We start from the raw sequence: 19,624 nt of genomic DNA on the forward strand, positions 1-19,624 counted from the left end.
GACTGTGAGGTCACTAGTTCCACCTGTCCTGGAACTCCACATCTCACTGGTGAGTACTGGGCCGGATGCACATCTTGCTTGTGGCTGTAGAAAAGGCCCTCTTTGATGCTGCCACAAGTTCTCTGGCTCTCATGTTTAGTTTTGAATTGGTGGCTAGTCACCCTTAGCCGTGCATTGTCTCCCTTCGGAGCACTAGAATAGCCATCTAAACTGATTTTTTTTTTTTTGAGACAGAGTTTTTCTGTAGCTTTGGAGCCTGTCCTGGAACTAGCTCTTGTAGACCAGGCTGGTCTCTAATTCACAGAGATCCGCCTGCCTCTGCCTCTCAAGTGCTGGGATTAAAGGCATGCGCCACCACTGCCTGGCCTGATTGCTGTTTTAAACAAACTATATATTTATTTAATGTGCTTTGAGCATTGTTTTCCCACATCTATGTATGTGCACCATGTGTGTGAGTAGTGCTTGCAGAGGCCAGAAAAGGGATTTGGGTCCCCTGGAATTGAAGTTACTGCTAGTTGTGAGCCACCATGTGGGTGTTGAGAATCAAACCCTGGTCCTTTGCAAGAGTAGCCAGGGCACTTAGCCTCTGAGTCATCTCTTCCACATTATCTATGCCTGCTATGGTGGTTCTTCTAATGCCACCCTCTATGGGAGCCTCCGTTCAGAGGCATCATCAGTGAGTTTTAACAATTCTACATCTCCAGTGTGCTGGAGGCTATGTTTGCCTTTTACTTCTTGTGGGTCAATGGTTCCAAATCCTGTTCTAGAATGCTTTCCTTGGATACTCCTGGTACCAACTGTCATAGGCTGGGCTCTTTGGGATGTAGACTGAGAGAAGCAGGAAGTAGGAAGGGGAGGAGGTAAAGAGGGAGAGACACTGGATATAGAACATTTTGGTATAGTAGTCTCAGGCTCAAGGCTGCAGAGGAAACGTAAGTCAAACAAAGTGAATGAAGGCTCCAGCTAACCTCCAGTGCAGTTCTGGAGCTGTGAAGACATATGTTCTCACATTTCTTCACATCTAAAGGTTTTGGTGAGAAACAAGGTCACTATCGCACCAGGCAGAGAGGCTGGCGAACACTAGAATCTTGGCGCTCTATCGTGCTCAGAGCTACTCTAGAGTGAAGGCATTGGAAGGGATGTTCAGAGTGAGGCTAGAAAGGAAATCTGACAACAGATCACCCTGCACTTTCCAAAAGGCATGGCCAATCATTTTTGTTCGTGCTCAATAAATTCTAAGTGTCTGCTAAAAATGTTCACTTACATTTATGGAACACTTAGCGGATATTGCTTTTTAACGGTGTAATCTCGCAGATTTAACAGTGCAGCATCCACTTACTTGATACCGTAGATGGCAAACCAGGCATGGTATTGCAGGTTTCCGCTGGGGATTCCCAGATTATCCAGCAGTCTTGGCTATCTGCCTTCTTACTTTGCAATAACCCAACTGAACATCTCCGGCTGGACTTACCTCCTCTGAACAGAGAGCGTTTACTAATGAGAGGGAAGGTGGGCAAGTTGAGGCTGTACTTCAGTAATCTTTTTGGCAAGCCTGATGAGAATCAGCTATGAGCACTACCCTATTCTTAGGATTCCTTTGTCCTTCTGAGCTTGTCTGGAAGGTCTGGCAACATAGACATCCTTGCCTTCTTACCTGTAGGAAAACAATCCACGTCTGTACATGCATGTATGAATAAACCCAGATCTTGCTGGCAAGAACGGCCTGAGTTGCTTTTCCTCTTTTCACAAAGTTGCAAAGCCTCTCATTTAGAAGGGTCTGGTTAGGGTTCCCAAATGATATGCTTACCAGGATTTGGGAAACTAGAAACCATTTCAGCTCTAAAGGTACATGAATCCCTTTCCTATGCAAAGGGTTGAACCAAATGAGAAACCAAGTCTAAGTCATGGTCAGAATCGACACGAACTGCAAAATGTTCTAGAAATAAGGAGTGTGAATACCTGTTATCCTGATATATTCATACTTTTGACTTTACAAAATTTAAAAAAGATGATACCCTCAAATACCCAATGGCAGGCTCTGATCACTTAAATAACAATTGCAAACACAAGCCCCTCAATAGGTCGTCTCTCTTCAGTTTGTAAACAGCGGAAAGAACTGGAACATCTAATTTTTGAAATTCTTCTGGCTTCTCTGTTTGACCTTTGGTATTTGTATGTATTGACGATCTCTAAACCCTTGTACAAAAACACCTTGAAGTGTCAAGCTTTAAAAATGAGTCTTTTCTTTCTCCTGTGCAGCTTGTATTATCTTGGCCTTGTCAAAATATATTCTCTAGTTAGAGGGTGGAAATATTTCCCTCCTGGCTCTGAAGTATTGATTTTCTCCACCACTCGGTTCTGTCAGTCAGGCGGAGGGGTGAAAGGTGAAAGTTCAGCCAGCATTGCTTGTCTTTACCTTCCTATTAATGTCATGCCCTTTCCGCATTTGATCAGTTTATGTGATTGCCAACCACACAGAACTGTTACTGCTCTTATTTTCCTACAAGGCCACATTTAAGTTATTGTTGTCTAATTCCTGGGGATGATGATGCTGCTATACATGACCGACGAGTCCAGCTGCTCCGTGAAAGGCACGAGAAGTACGGCCGGTATTCACTTGCAATGCTCTGTGGGTGACGAGAATTTTTGTTATTCTTACCTCAATGATTCAAATTCAACTTCAAACCGAATATTAAATGAATTTAATGATCTCAGTCTGGCTCCCAGGCAGTAAACCCGGGCCACAAGGTCTGACAAGGTTCAATCTGGTACAGTGTCGATCTGTTTAGGTACAAGTGAGGCTGGAGATAAAACAACATGCATGCAATTGCCCTGCCCAAGCCACAGAGGGTGCTGTTGAGTTTCTCCATCTGGTCTCAAGCTTCTGATGGGTAAGAGCCTTTGCCGCTGCTCTACCGTCCTCTGAGGAAGTAGTTGCCTTGTCTGCAACTTGCTCTCCAATGAAATGAAGAGCTAGAAACATGAGGGCAAGAGGAGCATATGGTTTCAACAGAGCATGTTTAAGAGGAACCACAGTAAACAGTAAAAATGGGACAAAAGCAATTTTCAGTACAATTCTGTTTATTTAACACAAGTATGTACACATCAATCTTAAACACATAGAGAGGCTATCAAGTGGAGTCGTCTAGAGATGTCTTAGGAGACAGACATTTGAATTCATTCACTATATGCAGTTCAAACATGACGATTTTCACACCAGTGTACAAGAGGTCACTTTTGCTTGTAAATTACCAGGGAAGTCACATAGGCTTTATGCTTATAAGGACAGGTCCAAATGCTGTGTCAACAAAATCAATAGAACACTACAAGCGTACACTGGAATGACAACACCAAGTTTGCCCCGGTGTTGAGGAATATACGCTGAGATGAAGCTGCGAGCTGTGGTTGTCAAACAGCCAAGGAGAGCATTATGTAAATGAGAATGTAAATGCACTTCTTCAGTTAGCCATTCTTCTATCAAGGAGCTTTACAGTTGGTGTGCTCCTCCAACTATACACACAGGGCACGGGAGGACTGTCTCTGTGACCTCACTGCTTTGCACCCAACCCTACGACAGGCACCATCTGCTGTTGCTCTCTAGTTCAGCGCCTTCCTGAAGCATGGAACACTTTGCTTAACAGAATGTCTAAGATTGTGTTTGTCCCATCATTCCAGACGGTTGAACTCTTCCCTCTGAAGTTCACAGAGTAAACCTGTGCTGGGCAGACAGCAGTCTCTGGAGCCCGCTGGACATTTCCCCATCCACATTAAATAGATCCGCTTGCTCACCACAATCTACACTGTACAGCTCTTGATTTCCTTCTTGAAAGCTACATATATAATCATTATAAATATGATATACATGCGTGTGAAATAAAATAACTTTTGAAAGAGTCCCAACATTGACACAAACCAAGGGACAGTATGGAGTTGCCACCAATGAAAAGAACATACATCGGTAGGCAAAAGACATTTTGAGGATGTTAGCTTCTTCACATATTCCTTAAAGTACTGTAAACTATGCATTTATTCATGGACCTTGAACCTACTTTCCTACATATTACACAAGTTTTGACAATCTATGAGTTTAAAACTAAATGCTCTCATTTTTAGCTCCCCTGTTAATATCACATATTTTCTCTGAATTCAATAACTCCTTTTTATTTTTGTATTTAATAAACAATCTTGGGTAAGTGTCCTTAATCAACCAACAAACAAATCAACTCCCTGCTGCTAATATATATCAAATTTTTAGGAACAACTCACACAAAATACTGTGTTATGGATTTTTTCTTCCATTACAATATGAGCAACATAATTCGACACAGAAGAAAATGGAGTTAAAGCTCGTGTGGTAGCGCAGTGGACACTTTCTCTGTAGGTCCACTCGGACACACTGGCAGTCTCACGCTTTTCTGCTCACCAGAACAATGTGTCTACGCAGTTATCAGGTTCTCAGGTGTGCACTTAAAGGAAATGCCTTCCTGGTGTTCCTCTATTAGCCGGAATTGGAAAGCGGGGTGGAAAGGACCACTGTAACATCGCCACACATGCGGGAGCTGCAGATTGTGAAGTTCCCGAGGAGGAGGCCTTTTCTGCACAGAAGAATCTATTGTGACATGGGGAGACCTCCACTGTACAAATGTGCTAAACTTGGTTCTTTGTTGAAAGGTTAACCCCTTAGAAGGTTAGTTATAGTCAGCACGTGGGGAGTAGGGATTATCTGTATTTTAAACTATGAGACACACTAACATTTGAGCAGGAAATGAGCATTTTAGAAAGCGAGCTATCTGGAAAACTATTTTCTAAGAGGAAAAATACATTTTTTTCCTCATTAATCTCAAATCGAGATTGGTGTTACTGAGAAGGTAGTGGCTAAATTCGAGGAAGTGGAACTGAGTAACTGCCTATCAACTGCTAGCAGAGAAAAACCAATGTAAACATGAAATAGGTTTGGTAAACAACAGTAAGTGTGGGAAACCCAAAGGGAAGTAATTTCAATAATGAGGACTCGCATCGCCCTAGAATCCAGGTCAGAGCTGAGCTGCCAGGGCTGACAATGAGGATCAGGACTGGGGCACAATCACAGTGGTTATTGATTTTCAGGCTTTCCTTACATCAAGCAACAAGAGCATCTCCGGGAACCACGAGCTCTCCCCTCCTTTCTCTGGCAGGGAAAAACTACCCAGTGACAGAATGGCCACATCCTGTTGAGTGGTATGTGTGCCTTTAAATCGATAGGTCGCCCGTGTGGAGTCTGCCCCCAAGAAGCATGCGCAAGTGACACAGACCTGGCCATGGCCCCTGGACGGCATGGAGGAGGGCAGGCAGCAAACAACAGTCCAGTACGAGTGAGGACAGAGCAGCGTCGGCCTAGACAGTATAGAACGTACAGGCAGCCAGGGCAGCAGACAGCAGTATTAGACCATGAAGCGGTGCTCCTTCCCGTCATGGGCCATAAGGATAACATTCCGGTTGGAAGTCCAGATGAGGCGGGCCAGCCTGAGGGCGTTGTGGGAGCCAGGCGATGCTGGTTGTACTGGAGGAACCTGGTAGGTCTTAATGCAGCGCAGCTGAGGTGCCGAGTTCAGCATGCCAATGCTTCCCAGGAGTGATGTGTTCATCTGTAGGGACAGGGACACACATGTCGGTTTAGACAGCTTCCTTCTTCCTCCAAAGACAGTGACTTATTTCTTCTACCCACCGGCTCCTCCTGAATGGTAATTCACATGGAGTTTTGAGTTATTCTAACTCGAAATGGCCCCTCTCAGTAGATTTCAAATTGGCACGATGCCATTTATGTGAACACATAAACCTTGAGAAATTTTACTCTGTGAGCAGAACCTGACAGTAGAGGGTCCATTGATCTTGAGGAAAAAAAGCTAAATTACGGCTGCTAAAAAAACAGTTCAAGTTAGACAATATGTGGTTTATAATTAGCTGAGGAAAGTCAAGTACAACCATGTTGTAGCTAGACTGAGAGCTGACTGGGCCACACCCTAAGCCCCATTCCCATCATCACCCTCATTGCTCCCATCTGCCTTTTCAAATGCTTTGGAAAAACATCCCATGTATGTAAGTATAGTATTTCGTGTGTGCACACATGTGGTTGGAGGTCAGAGGTTCATGTCAGGTGTCATCCGCAATCACTCTCCATCTTACATATTGGGGCAACATCTCTCCCTGAACCTGGGCCTCACAAATTTAGCTTGTCTAGCTAACCCACTTGCCCAGGGGATCCCCCCCCCCCAACCCTTTCTCTGCCTACTAATTTGCTGGATTTTCAGAGGAGCTACCACACCTGCCCAGCATATATGTAGGTGCTGGGAATCCAAACTCAGCTCTACAGTGTGCTGTGGGAGCTCCTTTCGCTCCTTCAGCCAGTAGCCTTTAAGATTTCAGTCCACTTGGGCGTGGTCTCTTATACTATAGATGCAGCTGTAAATCATGGGCTCGCTCTCTTGCTTCCAGCTCTTGCTTCTGGCTGCTAGCCTCTGTTCCTGTTCCCCATCGTGCAGAAAACTGATTTAGGACAGTGATCTGGAAGTCTTCCCTAAATAAATAACCCTTTATTATTCATAATTCTGAACTAGTGTGGGATTATTATGTGACTTCTGCATCATCAGTGCTTTACCCACTGAACATCTCAGTCCTCAGCTCCTGCTCATTTCTAAGAGAGAACCCAGAAGCACTTTCACCCCACCCCTCTGCTGCCCTACTAAGGAGAGTATGTTTTCCATGTGTACTGACAACACCTTTTTATTGCTTGGACATTTTTGCCTTTTTGAGGATTTCCTAAGTTTAATAAAATAATTTGATTTTTTCTTAATCCATTCACAAAAATGAAGACAACATAAAAATTGTAGATTATGAGCAACTATGTAATTAGATGAAGGTGATGAATATAAAATGGTTGTTGTCTAAGTGGGCTGGTTTTGGAGCCACTGAATTTGAAGGTTTCTTCAAGTTCTAAATATTACTTCGATGACTTCAATATGCATTATTTGTGCTACCATAAATCACAGAGAGAACATTCTGAAAACTGGAAGGAAGCCTTGGAAATAATCTTCCTCTGAACTAATATTCACTTCCTATTCCTCTGGTGAATAAAGCTTCATCTACATGGATCACATGCTAGTTCTGTGGGCAAAACATGCCTATCATGACCCAGCTGCACGAGCAGCTGAAATCCTAGCAGATCTTGGGACCTTTAAGTTGTGTTATTGTGATACCATGCTCTGAATTTGGATCAGCACAAAATACAGGCCATTCCTTTTCCAGCCCTTCTCAGGAGCAGGATGGTGTCAGAGGGCGTAAATCATGGCATCTCTAGCAGGCCGCGTGCAGGCTCCACTGACATTTTCACAATTTAAATCATCTTGAGTAATAACCCTTTTAAGATGACTAATGTTACTGATTTTCCTGCATTAATAATAGTGCCGAGCACAACACAAGAGGTGAAAAAAAATCACTAGTGTACGAGGTCACATTTTAAACCAAATGTACGGTCATGGTTAACTCTTTCTGCAAAAGTTCAGTTCATGATAAGCAGTACCTCACCTGTCATCCCTCCAAGGTCTCTTTTCTGGTTTCCTTTTCTCTTTTTCCTGAAAAAAAACTTTATACTAGATAAAAATCTAAGCCTCACTGCCTCATGGAGGCGTCCCACTGTGGAACATGTCAGTCACAATGGTGAACCCGATTAGCTAGTATCACACCTACAAAACCTACCAGTATATAACTAGTCCTCTGATAAAACAGAGCTAATTGAACTAGGAAATTGTTGGTTACAATTAACTGGCATTAACGGATGTACTGTGCTTTAAAAATATGAGTTCTCAGTTGACAAAGAGCTACAAAGTATTTTTCATTCCTTATGGATTTCTTTGAAAATATGTATGAAGCTTGCTATCGGCTGGTGGCTGAGGATGCAAAGGGCATATAACAGGTTCGGTATGTGTGCCTCAACGTAGCCATTAAAGGAAACGGACTGAGAGCTGAAGGACGGGAGTATCCTGTAGAAAGGCCATAGATGGGCAAATTTTATGAAAAAAATCACCGCTATATCTGGATGCGATAAGCTGAGTCATCCCTGCTCTGTTCAATGCCTCCACTGAACGGCCTTCCAACCTGGAACAGATATGCCGAGTTCTCGAAGGCAAACACTGTTAGAGCTGTGCTGATGAAGACTCACTTGCTCACTGGTTTCATTTCTCTACTGACCACACTTCCTACCCCCACTCAAAGGAGGATTCCTGAGTTTCCAGGGTGAATGTTACTTCTCACTGAAGCAATGACCCATTCTGCTAGGCAATGTTATTTTTTAATTCATTGATGTCTACCTATAAACTATGCTAAACTCAAGGAAACTTAAACTTTGAATGAAAGCTACATGGAATTAGTTTTAGCAATATTAAGCATTTTCTCTAATTAGGGTATTATAAATATGACATATGAAAATTTAAATAAAATTATAAAAAAGAAAAGATCCTCCAAACCTTACTTTCTTGTGATAATCACTGCCAGCATTTTGATAAACAACCTGTGAACATCCCAGTTCACTCATATACCGTGCATACACATGCACAACGCATGCACCCACACAAACTATTTATGCACACCAATCACACACACCTGGCACTAATATGCAAATTGCACACACAATTATACACACACACAATGAATGTAGTGCACACTGTGCACATACAAATCATATGTACTCACAAGCAAGGAAGCACCCTGTTCTCACGTGCACACTGCATGCATATACTATGCACACATATCATATGCAAACTGTATACACACATAACACACACACACAGATCTAAGAAACAGGCTCACATTAAAAAGCACTTTTATAATCTGCTTTTTCAGTTCAACACATGTTAAGGAAATCATCGTGATAATGACAACAGATTCCCATCACTGTTTTTGAATGGCTGAGTGGCACTCTACCGCATGATGGAGTAAATATAAAGAAACCCATCCCTATGCAATTTATTAACATTTTTGAAAAACAAGATTTACTTGTTAGGTGGTATTGGTAATATCTGCATGAGAGAATTAAGGATGTTTTTCATTACCAAACTTTTCTCTCTGGAATACCAAATAGATATACTGAAGTGAAATATTCAAATTGTAGGAAAATGGTTTATTGCTGCCATATTTAACAGTTAATTATACAGAGTGACTAAACTCCAACGGCGGCTTCTCCCTTTCCTTCAGAAAGATGCATCACAACAGTAGTTATGTGAAGATTATTTTCTGAACAGAAAAACACACACAGACAGATATAATTCATCAAAACAGAAATGTTTTAATGCCTTCCCCAAAGTAAGCGGTGCTGCATGCAAACCTTCTACCGGGTCTCACTTGAGTAATTACCCAACCAATATTTCTCATTAACACTCATTTCTCAGCAAAGATTTTACAGTTGATAGTTTTAGTAAGGCTCTGTATTAATAAGACTTCATTAAGTTTTCAAAATATATTATAGTACACTTCCTGGAACGATCAGGAGTCTTCTCAGACACCATTAGAACTGAGCGGCACGTATCTCTGTCAGCGCAGCAGCAGCAGATTTGCCCACTGCACTTAGACTCTCTTTAATTCCAACAGAAGCCACCACAGTCCAGGAAGAGCTTGGATTTTCCCGGACAGACAGAATGGTCTTTTTTCTGCCTGCCATTTAAATTTGGACACTGGGTGGGGCACAACTAAGCAATGCAGGAGCTGGGTGCACCTTCAGGTCTGATGCTGTTTGGGAGTGGCTGGGCTGTCTGGTGTCCTTGCACATGCACATGGCACCAGGCAGCCTGTGAAGCAGCGGACTTGTGGAGCTGTGTTCACAGGCTCAGACGTTCTTGAAAAACCCAGAAATGTCAGGGAGCCAGCAGAGAGGGACCGGAAAAGGAGTGAGAAACATACAATCCAGTTCTAGTATATGGTCTAAGCCTCCAAAATACGAAAGAACATTAGATTAAAAAGTAGTAAAAGGTTCTGAGAGATTGGAAGGTGTCACATTTCAGTAGGATGTTGTTAATTAAACAATTTATTATATTCATTTTACATCCTATTAGCTTTTTTTAAAACCATCATCAGGTTGTGTTGAAGACCTCAAAATTTTAATTAATTTTTCAGCTTTCAACGCAATATGCTGGTCTTATTAGTGCATTTGTATCTTCTGAAAATGAAGTTATATTTTTCTAATTGTCAGGACTAAAGGGAGTTAAAAAGAGGAGGAAATGGTGGCAGTTAATAGTCTCCTATAAAAATTAGTTGCTCAAAATTAGTGTTTTGTTTAATCAAAACTAAATATGCATATATAATATTTAATTATATATTATAATTATAGTACACATTATAATTTATATAGAACGTACTATATTATATGTGACATATAAGAAGATATTTAATTATATATTTATTTTGAATTATATTTAATTTTTATATTATATATAATATTTAATTTTATATATAAACATAATTAAATATGTGTATTTTTCTTCATGAAATGTCACATAAAGATATTCTTAGTCCTTTTTTTGAGACAAGGTTTCTCTGTAGCTTTGGTCCCTCTCCTGAAACTAGCTCTTGTAGACCAGGCTGGCCTCGAACTCATAGAGATCGGCCTGCCTCTGCCTCCCGAGTGCTGGGATTAGAGGCATGCACCACCACCGCCCAGCTCAAGATACACTTAGTTTTTCTTAAAATGCTTTGTATATTTTAGAAATCCAGGATATTATGTGAGTACCAGGTCTGGCAGTACAAGCCTATAATCTCAGCACTGGAGAGGTAGAAGGATGTTGAGTTTGAGGTAAGCCTGGGTTATAAGGTAAACAGTTTCAAAAAAAAAAAAGGAAAAGAAAAAGAAAAGAAGCAAAGCAACAACAAAAAAAGAAAGAACAAACAACCTTCCACCAAAACAAAAACATGACAGAAATGAAAAAGGAGATAAGGGACAGGCATAAAATACCAGGACAACTGGTATCCTATGCTCCATTAAAGAAGATCCCAAGACCTTGTTAGAATGCTACCATAAACCTGTTACAATGCTATTGCTTGACTGCAGCTTCCCGTGGACTCCGATCCAGCCAAGCTTCACCTATGTTCTTCCTCTACCTCGCATGGCTACACCCAGATGTCCCTTGCTCTGAAGGCTTCCCACCATCTCATTCTCAGAGACTCTGGATTTTAACTGCTTGCATCTGTGCTTCCTTTAGAGCGAAGACTCGGGAGAGCTTGTGTTCCTTCTCTACGAGATTGTTAACTGTATTCCCAGCACCCTGCAGGTCGGCACTTTGCACATAATCAGTAATCTGAACACTTGACCTTTGTGTAAGGGAGGGTGGGCGGGCACAAAGGAAGAACGGCAGACAGGCCCAATAGGAAGCCCTTCCCACTAAAGCCCACCACGCAGTACATATTTAAGCCCTGCTTACCTGCCAGAAAGAAATGTGGCTGTCAGTGTTTGAGTAGGTGGCAAGATAACGCCCATCAGGAGCAAAGGACACTGCAGTGATTGGTCCCTTGTGCCCATGGATTGTCTGAAATGAAATTAATAGGACATTAGTGACATGCATTCTATAGACCTCTTACAAGTACTTCTGTGAGCATGCTCAATGTTGAACAGGTGATACCATAGATATTGGATACTGCGAGCTGTAACATTCTTTAGTTATAAAACCAGGTTATAAAAATGAAGGAAAGTAAAAATTCTTCATGTGTGTAAGGGAATCAATCTTGTTCTGAGGGGTGGGTCTGTCTTCCAGTTTGAAAGGCGTTATGAGCCCAAAGAGAAAGTACATATTAGTGGGCAAATCAGATCTTTAATTCTTTACATTACAGGGAAGGATTCTGCACTTCATTAGAAAGATGTGATGATTGTTCATGCTTCTCAACTTGGGGATTAACTAAAAACCAAGTGGTTGGGCACACCTGTGAGGGAATTTCTTCTTAAGTAAATCTTTTGAAATGGGAAGAAACACTTTTAGTCCAGATCTTCTTAGGTAAGAAGATTCACTTTTAATCTGGGCTATCCCCTCTGCTAGCTGCTTATCTAAAGGACATGGAAGGAGGAAGCATGCTCTCTTTAGCCAGTTGCTATCACAGTCCATTCCATGACTGGTATTAGAGACTTCTTCTTCGGGATTCGGGTGTATACCGAAGACCAGCTGAGACATTAAACTGGTGGACTGAACAGCTACTGAATCTTGGGCCTTTTGTTGGTAGACAGCGACTGTTGACCTATTTGCTGTATCACAGCCTGTAAACTACTCTAACAAATCCCCTTTAGGTACAGATGGAGATTTAGTCTATCAGTTCTGTCCCTCTAGTGAATCCCAACTAATATAAAAGGCAAAAAATAAATCAAAATTTACCCAAATTACCCAGAATCTCGCTTATCTGAAGTGAAAACCAGTCAAACCTATATTATAGTTTCCTTGCTCTGAAAGAAGTTAAAGATTAATTCCAACTCCTTAATAATTACACATTTTTCATGATTTATCCTTGATTTTCCACCAATAACACTGTGCTTAACTGCACATAGCTGCAATTAGTAAATTACTAAATTATATATATATTTGCACTGGAAGTATGAGCACATCTAAATCAAACACTATTAAAAACATGGTAACAGGGACAGTCTTGAACCTTTGCCAATAGCTAATCATTGATTTAACAATGAGTAATGAAAAGGAAGCTCTTTTTAAAGTAGGTCTCTGACAAAAAGGTCATCACTAATAGAACAATACATTCATCCAATCATATTTGTAATTACTGAAAATAATCCATGCTAAGGAAATTGGCATAATTCTGTAACCCATATTCAACCAATAAGCATCATACCTCCTCTATGTTAGTTAATGTCCAGAATCTTCCCTTTGTCTATAGTGGATTGGGCAAACAGTCTCAGTGAACAACAGACCTGTAATGCCATTGGGGTCATACATGCAGTAAATTTTTGTAAGAATTTTTACATAATGCATATCTGAAAACTCAAATGAGAAAGACTAGGGAGGACAGAGACATGAGCCAACCATGTCCTTAATGTCCTTTGCTCCCTTCTTTCCTGCCATGTGATTTGATGGCCAAGGTACTCAGAGAAAGAGTGTTATTCTGGTAATAGAGACCCGGACTCTAGGCAGCAGAGGGCATGGGAGCTGAGTCGGACTGTCTGGGTTTGCATTAGGCTCACTACATATGCACCGTGGAACCAGGGTCATATTATTTAACCTCAGAGTATCAATATCTATAACATAGGGATGATGATGTTCATAGTGATTATATGTGTGTCAAAGAGCTTTGTGAAAATTAAATGAGCTAATATACATGTTGTAACCTGCACATAATAAAAACTCAGCAAATACTATTGACATTTTTTGTTCCGCTTCCTTACCTAGGAATGACCACACAAATCTAACAATCACATAATTCAACTGTTTACTGTTTTTTTTTAAATAACCCCTCACCTACAAATTCCAAACCGTTTATGTGCAATCAGTTTCACTTGGCATCTAGATTGCTTAGAAACAGACTTCAGACTTCACTCATTAAAAAAATAGACACCTGGGAGCTATCCATGGTGCTGGCAACAAGTGTGCTAAATAAAGCGATGGATACTGACTTGTGCTGAATAGCTAGTGAAGGAAAGCAGTGTAATCAAACGTCAACCATGCTAGGATGAAAATTATTCTAGCCAGGAGAAGAATCTTTAAGAAATTAAAGGTCTAATGACACTTAATAGACCAGCTTAAAGAACTCAATGGAAAAACACATTCATTTTTAAAAATTAATATCCAGTTCTGGAAAAGCACAACAAAAACAAACACTTGACTTCCTTTTGGCCAATCTGAATTTTTTTTTGTTAAGATGATTTATCAGGAAGACCTTGGTTTATAACAGATGGTCATCAAAACCAATTATTATTATTATTATTAGCAGTAGTAGTAGTAGTACTAATACTAGTGGATTGAAGCCAGGGCCTTGAAAATGATGCAGGCATCCTAGAACAATCCAAGCCCTGGACTATGGGTGTATTTTGTTGTCCTGAAACTGTTTTTAAAAGGCTGGTGCCTTCATTTCCACATCAGAAGACATGGCTTCTTGTTAGCTGCTATCTCTAACAGATGCTGTAAATAAGTTCGTCCTGGAGATTTTTTTTTAAATAAAGAAAATAGTTTGTTTACTAGACACATTTCTTTTTATGGTGTAAGAGTCATTACCTAATCCAATGGTATTTCTTTACTGCCAGGAAGCTCAGAACTAAATTTATGCCCAGCCTGTGTCTATAAATACTGCCTACACATCCTGCTCATCTTCGCTGTTTTCATCTGAGTCATTTGAAGTCCAGATATACTCCAAGTTCGATTCTAAATTTTTTGGAACTATGTTTTGGACAAACTGGGGTTCACCTTAAGAGCAGGTGAGAAGACATGCCAGCAGGTACCTGCACACACCCGTGAACACATGTGCATGCACACATAAACACACAGGTACACACGTGATAAAATGCTTCTGGGTACGCCACAGAAATCCTTCTAAAGCAACCCCCAGAGGCTCCAGGAGCATGGCTGCAGCTGACACATGGGTCTTGTAGATGAGGAAAGAGGACCGGGGCGGGGCAGTTCTTCTGCAATCCAATGTGGTCCAGCTGCTGGGTGCATCACTGCCTCAGCCCTGGAGGTACTCTGGCCCCCAGTATAACAAAATGATGCCATTGTCATTTGCTCAGATTCTCTGGACTTGAATACTGTTTAGAGATATCACCCGAACTGACTTTAAACTCAGCTCCTGCACAGAATCAGACACCAGTTGTGGAGGATCTCACTGAACTTAAGTGACTTGTGAGGTGCAAACCCAGTCTCAGATGCTAAAGGCCATTTTCAAAACAACAGGTGTCAAAAAGTAGTTTGACTCCCTTTTTGTTTGCATATGGGTATCAATGTCTTGTTATGCATCTTTTTTTTAGGCAAAGATATTGCTATATTGAAAAGACAGAGAAGAAGAAAATAATATAATTTGGAAGTGCTGGAGAAATAAGAGAAATTCTACAATTATCCCAGGCAAGAGACAGAAAACTAGATTGTTAAATACTCCAACCCATTGCCCAGTGAAGGAAAAAGAGCCAAGGGACAGGACTAACAATGACCAATGTTTATTTATATTATATCGAGTAATAAATATTTCCCACCCATTTCTCTCTCTATGGTTCCCTTCTCATCCATGTGGTTGAGACACAAACAAAATATTTGTTACTTTTAACAAAATTAGGAAAATTATGAACTTAGGTAAAGTTTTATAAAGAGAGTCCAGTATATGATTTGCATGCCTTTCCAGGGCCCCAGCACAGGAAGTCACAGATTTCATGGCAGGTTGTCAAGGAAGTAACTTTTCATAGTAGATAGGAAACAAAGACATAATTCTGATTGACAGTTTTGCTTGCTGGGTGAAGAAAAGGCTCATTCAAGCAGAGCTATTTCAGATGAGTTCAGAAGCTAATGTTCCCTGCTCTTTTCTTCCAAACAACTACTTTAGGAAAATTTCAGCAGATATTTAAGAGTCATCAGTTCAAGGAAACAAATGCTAAGTGCAGTAAATCACTAAGGTAGAATTAACCTTAAACCATTAAACAGTGATCATCTCACTACGGCTGCTCATAAGGCTCAGATCATAACATCGTCAAAAAGTGGATTTAACTACGGTCAGTCACAAGGCTCAAGTGAACGTAAATTATCATTGCATGGAGCCTGCTCAAGTGTTTCTGTGAAGAACTCTTAAGACCTCATGATGTTGCCAAAAGGTTATCTTTTTTATTTTTACCTTTTTTTGTTTGTTTGTTTCTTTTGTTTTTCGGGACAGGTCTCTCTGTAGCTTTGAAGTCTGTCCTGGAACTAGTTCTTGCAAACTAGGTTGGTCCCGAACTCACAGAGATCTGCCTGCCTCTTCCCCAGTGCTGGGATTAAAGGTGTACACTACCACCGCCTGGTTAAAAGGTTATCTTTTTAATTTTAAGCAATGAGACCTACTTTACTGACAACATATATCTTTAATTTTACCTTAGTCTTGATCTTTATAAGTCATCCAGTTATAATGTTTTACAAAAATAAATGCATAATAAATGCAAGACTTACCTAGTACAATTCAAAAAAGAAAAAAAAAACCATACCGTTAGAAGTTAGAGAAGAGACTAAGAAACTGAAATGAACTTGGCTGTTTGCATATATACATACACATGTAGTTGGCTTTACTGTAATGTAAAGATTCTTTTACTAGTGATTACTCTTACCAATTTTATTCACCAACTCACGGCTATAATGAATATAAGACATACTGGACACTTTGCTAATACTTCTAGCCATATACTGTATACTTAATCAACATTCCCTATAGATTTCTCTAAAAATTTCCCTTCAATGAAAAGTGAATTAAACACTCTATTAATGAGGTTAGCTATAGAGGAAGGGTGTATTTAATGTTCATAAAGTAGGTATGTTTAAACCTTTGCACCTTTAATGCAATCATATTGCCTAATAATGAGCAAAACTAAAGCCTGAAGTTATTAGCCAGCCTTACTACAAAGAAGACGGCCTCAACACTGGTTCTTCCTGTTCCTAAGCTGGTGAAATATATCCCCCACAGAAAAAAATCAAAAGGCTGTATTGCTCAGTTCATAAGGATTATCAGTATGTAGATATTTAAACACTATTTAATCCATCAATGTCCGTTAGTTTATCCCCAAATGACATATAAATCACTGTTAGTGACTGCACATGGCCAAAAGTGCTATAGTTATTTTTCAAAGGAATAGAGTCCATTTACTTGGTTTCTATCTTATAATAAAACTTATGGTAGCTCACTTTGTTATATTTATCCTTAAGTCTATTCCCATTAAGATGCTACAATGATATCAAATATACTTGTCTTCTCCTCAAATGTATATTCGGTTCAATTAGACAGCGGTAGAAAATAATTCAATTCATTGACTATGTCCAGTGACTCTGTTAGAGAGATGCCATAGCAGGTTGTCTCCTGTTAGAGAGATGCCATAGCAGGCTGACTCTGTTAGAGAGATGCCATAGCAGGTTGACTCTGTTAGAGAGATGCCATAGCAGGCATCATCTCAGCCTTCCTTCAGAAAAGTAGCAAGAGATAAGACAAACAAACAAAAACCCAATTTCCAGCCCTTAAATCTCTTTCAAATCATTGTAAATCACCAACAGGCTTGTGTGCTGAGACAGTGGGAAAGAACAGAGCCATTGAGAAAAGCCGTGCTCCTTTGAAGACTATAGAGCCGCAGGCTTACAATGACAACACTCTTATTTTGCATATTTTGTGTTTCCAGCAAGAAAGAGGCAGGCTCTTAATTTTATAACCATTCTTTTTTTTTAAAAAAAAAAAAAACCTGCTGACTTTCTCTGCCTACAGAGAACACACAACTAAGTGAATCCATGAAAACCATCAGCCATCTTATTTAGCTTCTCTAGGAACATGAATTATAAGCTCAATGTCCTTTATTTATGGCTAGAAACCAAATATGAGTGAGTACATCCCATGTTCCTCTTTTTGGGTCTGGCTTACCTCACTCAGGATAGTGTTTTCTATTTCCATCCATTTGTATGCAAAATTCAAGAAGTCCTTGTTTTTTACTGCTGAGTAATACTCTAATATGTATATATTCCATACTTTCTTCATCCATTCTTCCGTTGAAGGGCATCTAGGTTGTTTCCAGGTTCTGGCTATTACAAACAATGCTGCCATGAACATAGTTGAGCATATACTTTTGTTGTATGATAGGGCCTCTCTTGGGTATATTCCCAAGAGTGGTATTGCTGGATCCAGGGGTAGGTTGATCCCGAATTTCCTGAGAAACCGAAACACTGCTTTCCAGAGTGGTTGCACAAGTTTGCATTCCCACCAGCAATGGGTGAGTGTACCCCTTTCTCCACAACCTCTCCAGCAAAGGCTATCATTGGTGTTTTTTATTTTCGCCATTCTGACAGGTGTAAGGTGGTATCTTAAAGTTGTCTTGATTTGCATTTCCCTGATCGCTAAGGAAGTTGAGCATGACCTTAAGTGTCTTTTGGCCATTTGAAGTTAAATAAGAAGGTGAATCCAAAGACAAACACATAGGCATCCTCAGGAATATTAACCTTCATCAGGCGATGAAAGGAGACAGAGACAGAGACCCACACGGGAGCACCGGACAGAAATCTCAAGGTCCAAATCAGGAGCAGAAGGAGACGGAGCACGAGCAAGGAACTCAGGACCACGAGGGGTGCACCCACACACTAAGACAATGGGGATGTCCTATTGGGATCTCACCAAGGCCAGCTGGCCTAGGTCTGAAAAAGCATGGGATAAATCCGGATTAGCTGAACATAGCGGACAATGAGGAATACTGAGAATTCAAGAACAATTGCAGTGGGTTTTTGATCCTACTGCACGTACTGGCTTTGTGGGAGCCTAGGCAGTTTGGATGCTCACCTTACGAGACCTGGATAGAGGTGGGCAGTCCTTGGGCTTCCCACAGGTCAGGGAACCCTGATTGCTCTTCGAGCAGATGAGGGAGGGGGAATTGATCGGGGGAGGGGGAGGGAAATGGGAAGCGGTTGTGGGGATGAGGCAGAAATCCTTAATAAATAAATAAATTTAAAAAAAAAAAAAAAAGAAAACCATCAGCCATAAGGACTGTTGAAGATGGCAGTGTGCTCCTTTGTGGGAGCCAGCCCTACACCTTCCTCCATCCTGCAAAATGAAGAAACCATGGTAGCTCTGTGTTCAGAGGTTTCAGCTGCAGGTGAATCCAGGACAGGGGATCTGCTTCATCTATGGCTGCTCTCTGACCAGTAAGCCCTGTGTGTTGGTGCTAAATTCTGCATCTATTTGCCTCATCCTCCTGAATGCTTGCATTACAGGCATTTTCCACCATACCTGGCTCTTTTATTTTCTTTGAAAAATATGAGTGGAAACACACACACACACACACACACACACACTGAAAATCACTTCTAGTCTATTTACTTTTTAGAAGTGCTTGTAAAAAAAGGAAGCACTCCTGATCAGATCCCATCCCTTTAGGAACTACCAGAAATCCCTAGATACGTTCTTCTAGGTTTACATTTAAGAGTTTATATTTGTTACCATGGCTTATGTCTGTATATGATGTGTGTGTGTGTGTTGGGGGGGTGTTGCCATGAAGCCTGTATGAAGGTGAGAGGACAACTTTGTGGAATTGGTTCTCTCTTTCTAACTTTTTCTTTTGTTTCCTTGCTTCCTTGTTTTAAGATAGGCAACTCATAGAAGAAAAAGTGGGAAGTACACTTGAACACATTGGTATAGGAGACCACTTCCTAAATATAACCCTAGCAGCACAGACACTGAGAGAAACAATTAATAAATGGGACCTCCTGAAACTATAAAGCTTCTGTAATGTAAAGGACATGGTCAACAAGACAAAATGACAGCTTACAGAATGGGAAAAGATCTTCACTAACCCCACATCAGACAGAGGTCAGATCTCCAAAATATACAAAGAACTCAAGAAATCAGTCATCAAAAGAACAAATAAAATGGCGTACAAATCCCAGAGAACTCTTAACAGATGAATATCAAATGGCTAAAA

General features: G+C 40.6%; 1 protein-coding gene across 2 annotated transcripts in view; it reads right to left on the reverse strand.

Moving 5' to 3' along the window:
• Window positions 1–3,047: 3,047 nt before the first annotated feature.
• The window catches only part of LOC121438786 (WD repeat-containing protein 7), a 280,932-nt gene continuing 264,355 nt past the window's right edge, over window positions 3,048–19,624 (reverse strand). For both annotated transcript variants that reach the window (XM_041639215.1, XM_041639214.1), the window contains 2 exons: window positions 11,442–11,546; window positions 3,048–5,624 (listed from right to left, as the gene is read on the reverse strand). In XM_041639215.1, coding sequence (XP_041495149.1) covers window positions 5,421–5,624; window positions 11,442–11,546 — 309 coding nt within the window. In that variant the 3' untranslated portion in view covers window positions 3,048–5,420. The remainder of the gene's footprint in view (window positions 5,625–11,441; window positions 11,547–19,624) is intronic.

Source organism: Microtus oregoni, unplaced genomic scaffold (assembly GCF_018167655.1).
Source record: "Microtus oregoni isolate MIOR12 unplaced genomic scaffold, Mior012 000057F_ref0000458, whole genome shotgun sequence".
NCBI lineage: Eukaryota > Metazoa > Chordata > Mammalia > Rodentia > Cricetidae > Microtus > Microtus oregoni.